Source organism: Cebidichthys violaceus, unplaced genomic scaffold, assembly GCF_023349555.1.
Source record: "Cebidichthys violaceus isolate CVI_PGR_0920_01 unplaced genomic scaffold, fCebVio1.0.p SCAF_7, whole genome shotgun sequence".
Classification (NCBI taxonomy): Eukaryota; Metazoa; Chordata; class Actinopteri; order Perciformes; family Stichaeidae; genus Cebidichthys; species Cebidichthys violaceus.
In genome coordinates, this window is record NW_027176927.1 from 3,750,039 (window position 1) to 3,763,665 (window position 13,627).

The 13,627-nt window shown below is 45.7% G+C and overlaps 1 protein-coding gene across 3 annotated transcripts in view; it reads left to right on the plus strand.

Moving 5' to 3' along the window:
• The first annotated feature begins 1,488 nt into the window (after nt 1-1,488).
• bcam (basal cell adhesion molecule (Lutheran blood group)) overlaps nt 1,489-13,627 on the plus strand; it is a 47,695-nt gene continuing 35,556 nt past the window's right edge. For all 3 annotated transcript variants that reach the window (XM_068735463.1, XM_068735464.1, XM_068735465.1), the window contains exon 1: nt 1,489-1,835. In XM_068735463.1, coding sequence (XP_068591564.1) covers nt 1,772-1,835 — 64 coding nt within the window. In that variant the 5' untranslated portion in view covers nt 1,489-1,771. The remainder of the gene's footprint in view (nt 1,836-13,627) is intronic.

Below are 13,627 nucleotides of genomic sequence, written 5' to 3' on the forward strand. Positions count from 1 at the left end.
AGGCTTTTTTCCCTCCCGCTGTCATTGCTGGGAATAGACAGAGAAGAAGAGAGATTCAGAGAAAGAGACGGTGTGATGGTAAACTGCCTGCGCCCCATCAAACTCTCAGTAGCTGATGCAAATTCCCGCCAGTGTCTTCCTCTAGAACAACTGTGTGTGTGTGTGTGTGTGTGTGTGTGTGTGTGTGTGTGTGTGTGTGTGTGTGTTCCAGGCAGCTCAACTATCAGTGTTTTTGTGTGTACGATGCAGTGGAGCAAGTATCGCCTCTCCCCTTCGAACGGGGCTGAGAAAATATTAACCAGCTGTTTTTGGACCAACTATGTTTGGAATGTGTGTCTTTGAATGCAACTGCTCTGCAAGGGACTATTATTACCTGCAGGGTGTGCCGATTATTGAGTGGCAGCCAAACAGTCTCCAGTAGAAAGAAACTCCAAGGAGATATAGATGTTTGTTTTGTGCACTTAGATGGGCAGTGGTTCCATTAAGCCATCTTATAAGGGATTGACATGTTTATGCTTTCCAACTGCTAGTTTATGGAGCTTCAACTTCATAGATCACACACTCCAGGCACTCCGACTGGTATTATCGCATTGCGAATAAGCCACTTAGCCCCTCATGATAACTGTATGTCTGAACTTTACCATGCCCAGTAAATACCCAAACAGATTCTAAAGAGATTACATGTCTAGGAATGAATGGTATGTCTGTCAAGGCGAGACAGTTTAGTCCACTGTCAAGAAATTGCCCCCGGTTGTTTTGAAAATTAAATTCATCATTTGAGACAAATGCAATGTTGAAGGCCTAACCGGGGCAGGAAATTTGTCTGTAGAACAAAGTAGCCAAATAATGGCGATTAATACTCCAACCAATTAGTTTTAGGGTAAGATCAAGACATCTGAATGATGATTAGTAACCTGCCAGATTAATGTATTAGCCTTAAGCTATAATGGATAAAAAACATCTTTTCCAATTTCCCACTTAATCAACAGTTAATTATTCAACTGCCTATTTTATTATGGTTTTTATTAAGAATTTTTTTTCCCAATTCCATGCTCCACAATTTCCAAATCATAAAAGAGATTTAATTTAAAGCTGTTAAGTTGGCCATGTTGATATCACTCTAAACAAGTCCAAAGACTGTTCTGTGTTAATTGGGACATGGGAGCTTATTTCCGTTCTTCTCATTCTTGGGTGAATTTTCACCCCCATAAAACTCAAGTTATTTTCTAGGGTAGGTTTTTGGGTGTTGCAATGAGACAGCCTCATGATAAAAATCACTTTTAACTGGCTTTAAAGAAATTCTGCGGGCCCCAGTGGACCCACGCGATTAGTCAAGCAGGTCTTTTCACTGCAAGAGAGGTGGAGAGAGAGAGGGAGAGAGAGAGAGAGAGAGAGAGAGAGAGAGGGGAGGGGTTGTATTGGGGGGAGGAGAAGGAGGAGGAGGAGGAGGAGGAGGAGGAGGGGGGGGGGGTCACCTTTTGTGCAAATACATCAACCAAGAAGACTGCCACCAGCATCAGATTTCTCTGTGTGTGTGTGTGTGTGTGTGTGTGTGTGTGCGAGAGAGAGGCACTCCTTTGCAGAGAGAGAGAGAGAGAGAGAGAGAGAGAGAGAGAGAGAGAGAGAGAGAGAGAGAGAGAGAGAGAGAGAGAAGTCCAGAAAGCTGTGGAGCATTGAAAGAAGAAAGAAGAGTCGCTGCTGCCAGACTTCCACACTCTACAACCATAAACAAAGTGATATACTTTTCCTTGAAAAAGTTAGAAAAGCGGCCATGGACGGGACCACATTCGGACGCACGTCGCTCCTGTGCACCTTGCTGCTCTGGGCATTTCAAGGTAATTCTCTTTGATACTTTCCGCTACTTTATTTTATTTTTGAAATGATACCCCGCTTTAGTAACTTTACAATGCATTAGACGCGGTGCTGGTTAGTTTTTCATGGCTTCAGGCTGCAGATTCTTACTTTACTCTTTCGCGGACTCCCGAGTTTTAAGAGGTCCGCTGCTCACCGGACAGACCTGTCCGTACGTGCCGCAGTCAGAAGCGGCTCATTGAGTAGTTCTACTTGCACACTTAGTTGTTTGTTCTGTATTTGGTTGGTTGATGTTGAGCAACCTGTTACCGGCGGAGCAGATAAGCCAGAAACACGTCGATAGCAGGTGGAAAACCGGATTTAACCAAAAATCGACATGTAGCCGATCGAACAAGCCCTGTTGGTTTCAACAGTAGCCTAACTGGTGAAAAACAAATAGTAGCCGTCCGGTTGCGCAGCCCCGACCCCGGTTTATCTCCGCTGACGGGATGTTTTAAAGGGTTAATAGTGGCTCTTTGTAGTTGTGCGGTAAGTCTCAGCTCCGCACTTGAGTGCACTTTAAAAGCGCACACCGTTATTTCAGTCTGCACCCCGCTGCCAATTCAATAACACCAAAACAGCAGCATGTACCTCTGCGATGCCGCCACAATAAAACATATTGAACTTTCAAAATAAAACACGGATTGAACAATCGTAATGTTTATGTGTAAATAAAGTGTTTGTCAAATCTTAAGAAAAAAAAAAAAAAAAAAAGACCTTCCAAGAATGTTTCGGATATTCTAAACATGTTCTTCCTTAACGGTGAGAGATGTGAAGCTTTTATTTTGCCTGACTCTGGCTCATCCACGCTGCTATGTCTGGCTGCTGGGTGCAGTTTCCAGCGCTTTGATGTCTGATCTGCGGGATTTGCGTCTCCTTTGCTGGCAGCGCGCCTCGCCCTCAGCACCCCTGGGTGCTGCCAGAGAGACTAAGCCAATTTATATTCAACTTGACTTTAGCCTCACATGATCCCCGTCAAAGTAAAGTTTCTGATTACTGACCATATATCCATTAAAGGAGTTGCTCTAAGCTGCAAGTTTAGTATTGACCTGGTTTTGCGTTTGCCGTAGAGGTTCATGTCCAATTCACTCCCTCCAACTGTCATGTATAATAGATTACTTGCTTGATGTTGATATCTGTGTGTCTCATGTGTTGGACTTGAAAGTTTGTGTGGGTTCTATTTGACTGCGAAGATCAAATTTGCTGGAATGCGTTGTGGTCATCTTGTGAAAGTTATTTCTAATTCCTGGCCTGTGCAGAGAGTCTGAGTGGGTTGAAGCAGGATGAGCTGAAGGGCGGGGCTGGAAATGCTCTGCACCCCCCCCCCCCCCCCCCCCCCCTTCTGTTTTATAGCACTTTATCTCTCGCTTACTGTACTCACTGCATCCTTGTATGATTATCATCATTTCACATCGATGTCAAGCAACCTCTTTTCATTTTATGCAAACATAGCGTTCTGTATATCAGCCTCCTCCTCCCAAGTTCACCTGGTGTAACTTCTCCTCCCCTCCCCTTCCACATACCGCCTCTACACCACCCCGGATCTGCTCTTACAGAGCGACTGCCTCCTCCCTGGCGTCAGAGACAGTTGTGCTTTGCTGGCTGTCTGTCCTTCATGGAGCCTTTTAACAGGTGCCTACTAAAAAAAAGTGCCCTGTAATTGATGGCCGCAGTGTTAATCACATCCCTCTGTACAGCTGCGGTGCTTTTGAGCACAAAGGCTGAGTTCCAGGTGCCCCCCCCCCCAGGCTGAAGTCTGACGGAAGGAAAGTCATTATTTCCCTTAAGAGCTACAAATGTTGATTTGTTCAAAGTGAAAGTTTGCCAAATCCCTCTGTTACTGAAGTCTTTCCCTCTCTTTCTCCCTCTCGTTCTCTCTCTCTCTCTCTCTCTCTCTCTCTCTCTCTCTCTCTCTCTCTCTCTCATAGTTTTGTCTAATAATAGCAGCTCTTGTTGGATCTCACTGGGATTCTGTCACACAGACCCACATTCTCACAATTACTGGTCACATGCACAGGCAAATTCAAACTATGTAGTCAGTTCTGAGCATAGAAGGGCAGTAAACGGAACCACGGGACACGTAACACCCATGTCATCTCTTGAGCCTGTATTTATGTTTGTAGTTGTGACACATGGATATGTGATGCATGACAGGGGCGCCCCGAAATGCTCAGCATGCCGGTGCCCAGGATCGCCGCTGACCCTTTGACCCGCTGACCCAGACATGTTGGTAAATGGCTCCTCTTCTGTACGCTCCTGAGATGCCATTGCCTTCTCCATGGCGGGACAAGCATCGACGGCAGAAACATGCTGAAACATAACTTCATTTTAGGTGTCTGAAGCTTGTTGAACCACAGACTCTCAAATTAGAAACACTTTTTTTTTTTTGAGCGGATGTTGAGGAAAATACATTACAGCATTAAAGCCTCACAAAACTACAAAGAGATATAAGGTAGTTGAAATACAATCAGTGTTTTTTTTCTGAGTATGTTTTTTTTCAAAGCAATAACTTCACTTTAATGCTGGCACTGCTTCACTTTCTTTTGGGGGGTAAAAAGAACAAAGAGACATTAAGATACAAAAGGAGAGTCAATGGTCAGATGAGTTTGCGCTAAACTGTAGAAACTCCAAAGTGGTCAGGAACCGGCGGAAAGAATCGCAGCGACAAGCATCAGCTGAGTTCAAGGTGTTAAGGTCTAACACGCAGCGTCAGCCTCTTTGTCGATTGCCACCTTAATTCCCACAGTCATTTCCTCACTTTTAATTTCTCTGCCCCCCCCGCCAGCGCCACATCAAAAGTGCACCCCCTGCAGACGTGTAATTATTATGGTATTAGGCCAGAAAAAGAGCCATTTAGCCATGAGGAGATAAAAGCCAGGGGACCTCTTTTCACAACTGTCCTGGGGCATTTGCTTTTAGTCTCCTGCAAGCATACACATGTGTGCATTCCTAAATGCACAGATGGCAAATAGTAACAGGCATGCACATATAGCATGCATTCACGGACCAGGAAGGGTGCACTCCCACAACCTCACATTATTAACACACCTGCACACATAATATGTCACCTCACCCGGAAGCACACACATGTAGAGCCGCTAACTACAGGATTCTGGTGTTGCGCAACACTGGAAGCTCGTATAGCAGTGAGTGACAGATTGATAGTGACTGCTTTGGGGGAGAGCAAGTCCATGTCTGCCCCCTTGTTTTTTAGGCCTCTGGGGGAGTGGGCCTTGGAATGGAAGGGCTGTAATTATTGGGGTGGTTCATTCCCCGCCGCGTGCTCGTACATATGTGTGTGTGACAGTGACGGAACAGAGCACTGAGACGGAATAAGTGGCATTCCTCCGGACATGTCCGAGCTCGCTCTGTAATGTGTGTGTTTGTTTGTCATCACTTCAAAAATTTCTATGGACAAGGGCTTCCTTTCTTGCTTTAAAGCCCCCCTCTCACCACAAGTCACAGGCAGTAATCCATCTACAAACAAGTGGCCCCAATGCGGCCTCCATCTCACCATCAAGAGGCAGTGTTATAGGTGCAAAGCTGTGTGCATTCTTTGACTGGGTTTCACTCGGGGGGGGCACCAGTTAAACATTAGTCAGTTAAGGTAAATACCATGTTGTGGTTGGCTTGTGTTAGGAAGTCCATTTAGTAATCATTGAGCTCTGCTAAGGGGATTTGAGCTCGCCAGCCTTTTCACACATGCCCACTGGTGTTTATTATTTGCAGTGAACGACACATTAAAGTCAATTACAGCAATGTGATAGCACACTGATGTTGGCTGATGAGCCGGCAATCAGCAACCGGGCATCAGCAGATGATAGGTTGCATTCACGTGATTGAAGTCAAGTTAGTAAGAATGATGTGGTTCACACCGGAGACGGGAAAAGTTTATCCCCCGGCTTTTTCGTCCTTGAATCCCCCGCAAGAACTTCAAAAGAGCTGCAGCCAAAGCTGTGATTACACACACTTCCACAGCTACGCATACATAAAACAAAAGGTGTGTTTCACCGGATTAGCTTCGGTCTTTTTTCCCCATCTTCGTCTGTCTGTCCATCGCTCCACCTCGGTCCGTCTCTCTTTCGCTCCACCGTCAATGACACTTCAGAGTAGGTTTTTTTTTCACGTCCAGTTTTGTTAGCTCGCTGTGATTTACCTTGTTGTTTTTGCGTTTGTTGACCTCTGGGCTTTTGTGCATGACGCACAGTTAATAACCCTGCATAGCATCAGGAAGATTGCCTGCTGTGTTTCAGTGGGAGAAGGCTGTGTTTGCATTCACGCCCATCCCCAGAGACGTTCCTCTGCAGATTTATGGCCACTATTGATGATTTAAAAATAAGAGAAGCCCCTCCTCCCCCGCTTGGCATGTTCACTCTTTCTCTATTTGCATAGAAAACATTCCAGTTTGGTGTCTCTCTCTGCTTGTCTTTGAGTCTCGACTTTAAGTTTCATTGTTGTGAAAAACCTCCATACACACTGTCATGAATATTTAGAATGAGGTGTAAAAGAAGCTGTCTAGAAGTTGTTTTGGTTTCATCTGTTGCTTGGAGGATGCTGGCTTGTCATTAGTGGGAGTTGTAGGGAGGAAAGGAAGGAAGCGGAGAGGAAGGGACAGACAAAGAGAGATCAAGGGATGGGATGAGAGATGATTACAGCTGACTGTTGTGAAGCCACCGAGCAGTCATGTTGTTCTCGTCTCGAGGGAGGAAGATGACGGTGATGGGTAATTTCAAATGCAGCCTTGAAAAGCGTCTACATGTGTCTGTATGGGTGTCCTTGTCTCTACCTCTGTGTATGGGATGGTGGGGGAGGCAAATCAGGGTTGGAGCAAAATTGAAAATTCACAAAGCTCTTTCGGGAGACGAGGTTAAGTGCTGCCAATCCATTTAGCAGGAGAGTGCTGTAGCAAGACGCGGATAAGAGCCTCCATACCTCAGCGTGTTGTTGTAGGAATAGATAAAGCAGCAGGATTGGCTTGAGCTTTTTTAGCCACGCGTTGTACAGATCTGTGTCATAAAACGTCAAGGAAATATGATGGCCTACATGTTTTGTGCCTGCCACAGAAAATGGCATTTATACTACTACACCCTCTTGTGACCAACTGTTTTAATCAATCATGTAGCGCGCGACTGTGGGGGTTGAAACAAAACAAAAGCGATACAGGCAGAGATAGCAGCAGTGAGGATCAGACAGGCGGAGTACGTCAGGATTGACGAATGCCAATTAGGAATGGGGAATGTCATGGAAAAGCCTGGATCTGTGGCCAAGGAGATCATTTTCCTGGCAGTAGAGAGGAAATCCTAACCCCTGCGCCCCTCCAACCCTAAACCCTCCATCTGACTGTTGGCTGGCGAAGCGTCCTCTGGGAGCCCCGCAAGCTGTTGCTTTTCAGACATCAACAGTTGCCTCAGCAGCAGTTGTTGAATGCATCCCTCCAAAGAAGCCACACACGCACGCACGCACGCACACACACGCGCGCGCGCGCACACACACTTGGGTTTCATTACCACCTCTGTCTTTCAGACAGTGTCTTTCCACACCAGTGGCTTTTCCTGGTGTGGGGAAAGGAGAGAGTACAGCTATATGTTTGCTGTGAAAGCACCCCTGATTTAACTTGCTTGTCTCGTTGATTTTTGAGTATTTATTTGACATGCTTCTTCAAAATGACTGTACATGATTTGAATCACTTCCCATGCTACTGAGTCTAAGCCTGTGGACTGATATTTGAATGCACCTCTGACCCAGTAGTTCCTTCTTCTGAAGGAGTAGCTCCAGAAATATGACGGCGGAGCCTCAAGGGATTCTTTTCCTCCCTTATCTGGATTGTATTAATGATAACCAGAAGATGAGGGTGACGTGAAGTTAACTCGCCTACAGAATGTTCTGTGTTGACGTGTGTGCACGCGTGTGCGTACATTTACTCAAACGACCGCCGCAGAGGTTGGCCAAAAACCACTGCCATTACTCTTCTCTCTTTTAAACCACCTTTCATGTCCAATCTCCCTTTTCCATCTGTCAGAGAACATTCCTGCACCCACACCCCCCTCCCGACTTTAATCTAGTTAATGGTTAAGCAGCGGTGGTTAACCTCTCCAGTGTGGCTGGGCACTGTTTGACAATGAGATCTTATTGCTTTAACTGAACCGTGGGGACCTGGGAGACAGGAGTGGGAACATTAATCCTCCATGAAGGGAAGAGGAGGAGGAGGAGGAGCTGCAGATGGTAGAAGGGGGGGGGAGTGTTTGTGCGTGAGGTGGTACCAAATATACTTTTCAGCTTATGTCAGTATTCTGTGTGTTGGTTGTTCACCATGACTCCATGTCTGCTTGTGTGAGAAAAGGGGGTTCCCCACGTTACCTGAGAACGAGGCCAGAGTGTCATCGTTGAACAGATCCAGTGTCAGTTTTCAGGGCTCGCCCAAGGACATAACTCGTCTTTGTTTTGTTGAGGTTTCGCTTACCTGAGCCCCCTCCGAAACAACGACCACAGCCCTAAAGTTCCCATCTCTCCTCTCTGCCTGTGTGAACTTGACTTTGAAAGAGAGTAGAGGAGTAAAGTTACCATGCTCTGACTGTTAATGTTCTTCCCAAGTCGCATTCTGTTCTTAACTTTAGTTTGAGTCTTTTTTTTTATCTTTAAGTTACATTTCTCCCTGGAATTCGCTTTACCACACCCTGCTTTACGCCCAGCTCTGTAAATCATCCCTTTTATCACTGTGTTTTTTTTCCCCCTCTACATCTCTCGCACTCATCTGTCTCTCCCTCCCTCTCACGTGTCTCACCCTCCAGCCGTCATCTGTCTCTCGTCCCTGCCAGGGACAGACACAAAATACATGCATTCTCTGGACCATGTGTTGCCTAATCATCACAGTAGCCTGAACAGAAGGAGCCACTGGTAGCAGGGTGTCTCAAATCCCTGGTGATTCTGAGCAGTAGGGGAAGGGAATTCCTTCTTTTTTGACTGACGGTTCAGTTAATGACAATAATCAAGCCAGAAGACTCACAATCACTTTCCAGCGGTGCTACAATATTAATACATTTGCATCTGTACAGTGAAAGGCACTTGACTTTGCTGATCCAATAAGTAGAGTGCCTTTTTTATATTTGGTTTTATTGGGAAATTCAACGCCGAATCTCCTGTGTTGTTCATCAGTTGTGTCCATATTCCGGTAATGCAAGGAGAGTCAAGTTTCATAGCTGCATTTTCCTTCAGCCTGGCGGGAAAAAAGTACAAGCTTGCTCCCGATCCATATGAATATTTAATCCAAAATCAATGCCTTTCAATTGGGTTATGACTCCATCAGGCTAAATGATTCCCAATTACATGTCTTTGCAATCTGCAGAACAACAAACGTGATGGATAGTTATTGTGGGGATAATGTTAGACTTACAGAGTTCCTAACTGATTTAGCCTCTTGTTATTAAGGGATAAAGTAATTATAAACCCAGTGTTTTGGCCCGAGAGCATCTTGCATTCTGCCCTGGGCCTGTTGCAGCAGCAAGACTAAATTTAGTTAACAATTATTGGTACAGAATGACTATGAAGCAGAAGCCAACTGAACATGCGGTACTTGTGAAGAGCGACTACGTTAGAGATTCGGGAGTGCTCAGAGAGGCTGAGAGGTCTTGGACAAGGCAGCTTGGAGGACCCCCTTTGATCCCATTCCTCACCCACATCACACACAAACACACTTCAAGATTTGTCTCTGGAGAATGATGAAAGATGCACCGACTCCACATGTCAATTAAGCACTTTGGGAGTGTGTGCTGCCCTGTGTGTGTGTGTGTGTGTGTGTGTGTGTGTGTGTGTGTGTGTGTGTGTGTGTGTGTGTGTGTGTGTGTGTGCGCGCGCCTGTGCGCCTGTGCGCCTGTGCATTGAAAGCAGTGTGTGAGGGTGGGGATGGTTAATGGCAGGGGCAGAGAGGACACATGTTCAATAATAAGGCCTGACAAAGGGGGACAGGCAGAGGGGAGGGATGGAGCTCTCAGTATGTCACTGCTTTTCATTATGTCTCACTCCTACTTACGGCTGGAAATCTATTTCATTATATGAAAAGGAATATTTTACCAAATTGAAATATATCACAGCATGGCCAGTCACATAAATAAGTATTGAATTTCCGTTAGTTTGGCATAACTACTTTTGACTACGGCTGCAAATAATGATTCATTTTTATGGATTTGTTTGCTTAATATTTTATCCTTTAACAAGTCGATTGTTTGGTTTACAAAAAATAAGTTTTCAAATGTGTTTTGTTGTCCAACCAACAGTCCAAAGCCCCAAGACATTCATTTAACAGTTATGTAAAACATAATGCATCACAATTGAGACACATGAGCCAAGAAATGACTTAAATAATTAATTGACTGTAAAAATTGTCACTAATTAATTCTGTTGACTGTGATTAATAGACTACTCGTTGCACCTATAATTTGCACCACTTTGTAAGACAACATAATATAATCTTCCATCACAATATGTTATCATTGAAAATCAATGAACTATAATGCTGAAGTATCACTCACCGTTAAAGCAGCATGGCTCAGCTGCATGGCAATTGATCCTGTGCATCCTGGCCTTATAGACTGTAAGAGTTAATAAGTGCTATACTTGACTGATATCATCTATTTTCTTTATGGACTGGCTTTGAGTGTTGGAGGCAGCACAGAGAGCCAAGTACATTCCACTCCACTGTGTTCATCTCGAATCATTAAGTGCCTCGCTTCATACATGCTGTAGCCGTGGGACTCCTCACTGCACCACTTTTTACATGTATTTTTCAGTGAGGTCTTTCTCTTTCTGCACCTGAACAAGGCTACATTGTTGAGACGTTCCTGTAGGCTGTCGGAATGCAGGTATTAATGCTGGGCAGATTATCCACACGGCAGAGAGAGAGAGAAAGAGAGCGAGGGAAGGAAAGGAAGGAGAGAGGAATGGAGACGAGGTGTAGAGTGAAGGGAGTGAAGGAGGGCAGCACGTTGAGGCGCAGAAAATGGGAGAGCTTGACGAACTCTCGGTGGTACTCTTTGACGTTTAAACCGTGTGTGATTGTGCACGCACGCATGAATACATGTATGTATGCAGGTCCTTAAGAATGTCACAGTGTGTGTGTTTGTGGGTGTGTTCATCCAGATACTTGTGAGAAGGGGTGTCTGGGTATTTGAATGTGTGTCTGGAATGCAAACCCTATTAACTGAACTAACACCGCAGTGTGTGTGTGTGTGTGTGTGTGTGTGTGTGTGTGTGTGTGTGTGTGTGTGTGTGTGTGTGTGTGTGTGCGCAAACTAAAAAGCTAGTTGCGTGTGTGGGGCAGGACCCGACTGTGTGTGGGCACCCGTCAATTGAAGCGGTCAGGTCTGTTAGGAGCATGTGAACATTTACTTCAACCCCAACATGAACTGGAATCCGGACTTAACGGAGGTTATAAATAGGTGTGTGTGTGTGTGTGTGTGTGTGTGTGTGTGTGTGTGTGTGTGTGTGTGTGTGTGTGTGTGTGTGTGTGTGTGTGTGTGTGTGTGTGTGTGTGTGTGTGTGTGTGTGTGCGCGCGCGCGCGCGCGCGCGCACGCACACAATCCCACATCGATGGCAGTACCAGCTGGGGATGGGACAGTGGTGGAGCCCAGCACTACTCTCGGGGGGCCTCACATTCACATGCCTTGTACCACCTCCCCTTATTAGAGTCTTTATGTTAAACTGAGGTCTACCAGATTAATACATTATGGCAAAAGAATTGGAGGTCAAGCCTTTATTTGAGCTTTACTATTTATTTCTCGATTGTTTTCATCCTCTATTTCTTGCTTTGTCATACATTGGTGGTAGTTTCTTTCCCTGTTTGCTTCGTGTCATTTTGTGGTTGTGGCCTCTGGTTCACCAGCTGGTGGTATTTGATCCAGGCTGTCAGAATTGGAGCCTGCTCTCCTTGGCAAGGAAGTTGGCAACTTAAAGCCAGCCAAAAAAAATCTACCATCCACTGCCTACACCCTTTTCGGTAGTCCCTCACCCACACACACTCCCCACCTCGCCCCATCTGTTTGTGTGTGAGTGTGTGTCTCCGTTTGGCACCGCTTTAGGGGCAGTTGGTATAACGGTTCAAGAGAGCATCAAAGCCCGGCCACCATCGGCATGACGGTGCTAACAAAGTCAAAGCTCAGTATGTAGCAGTGACCCCTTGCTAATGCTAGCTTCATGGGAAGATCGGTGAGAGATGCTACATGCTATGGTGCAGTTTGAGCAGACGTGGGCCTTATGCTTACATCGGCGACAGCCAAACAATGGCATACTTGTCTTCCTGTGGCTGCCCACCTGTTCTCTCCTCCCTCGCTTCGGCTGTGTCCAAGTATCCGAACAAGACCTCCCGTCCTTCATCCAACACTTTCTCCTTCCCCCGCCCACACTGTGCTTCAGTCCGTCTTTCTTTTTCGTTGCCATCTCCCATTGGGAAGGGTTAGCTTTTTTAGCAGGACAAAGGAAATGGTGGCAGAGACAGCGAAAGAAGAGAGACAGCTGGACGGTCATGGACTCGAGATCGTGTTGCATGTGTTCACTTACAACACAGTCTGCACCTCTTTCTCTCTGTGGCCTCATTTGTTCCTTTCACTGTCTCCTCACCCATCCCTGTCTTTTGACACTTTCACCTTCTTCCAGTTCCCCTTGTGTTCTTGGTTTCTGTTCTCCCTTTCGATCATTCCATGTCTTATGCCACATCCCACTGTCTCTCTCTCTTTCTCTCTCTATCTATACTGTTTCTTTTGTCTTGTTTGTGTCAGTCCGTTCCCACTCGACTATGTGGTCAGAGTCCCTGTGGTGGATTATCAGTCAGTTGACTCACAGAGGGCAGCCAAAGCCTCCAGTACAAACATGAGACAATATCCAAATGATTGGCTGGTTGGCTCCGGACTACAGAAACAAGCCCCCATATCAGCTTGAGCCAGGCTCGGTCCACAGGTCTGCCCATAAACCATATTAGCCAGTAACACTGACACACTGCAGTGCTTCTGTTTGTCTATGACAGCTGCTTTGGATGTAATGCTACAATCCAAAATGGAACAATTTATCAGATAAATACAGAAGCTGCTATCGCCGGTTTTCACATTACGGTATTATGAATGTGGGTGGGAAGAGGAGTTTAAATTTCAGAGATCGAATATGTTTTTTTTCCTTAGTAGCGGGTGAGGGCATGTTCAGTCATTAGTGAGTTCAGAAAGTTTGGTTTTTGCTCAAGTTTTGAGTCTTCATTTCCTGCATCTGTATTCACCAGAAAAATACAAATGGAGAAAACCGTGAACTCAGTCGAGGCCGTTCCCTGCTCTAGAGATGGTTGTGTTTTTTTATATAAATCTTGCCTAGCGTACATTTTGGTGCATAGCTCCCATATGTGGCTACTTATTCTCAAAATGTTATGAATGAAGCAACCACTTGGTGTGATTTATGACAACAGAGAGTGGTGAGCATCTGTGGTTCTAGTGCGCTAAATGTATATGTTGCCTCTTCAATGTGGGGAACACATTTTCCCCCGATCCACTGGGTCTTCCGATCCCATCTGCCTTCACTTGTGCGTGGCTGAAACTCAAGCTGGAGTGTTACCTCCATGTGTCTCCCTGCCTCGCTTGTGGTTCACAGGTCATTATAGAGAAATGGAGATACAGGGCTGGCTTCTCCCCCCCCCCCCAAGCTACCTTTCTGCTTGTCCATGAAGTCATGGAAATTTCTGGAGCCCTGCCGATGATTGTCAGCTTCCACGTCTCCTGTCACTTGGCTTACTTCTCTTCCACATTC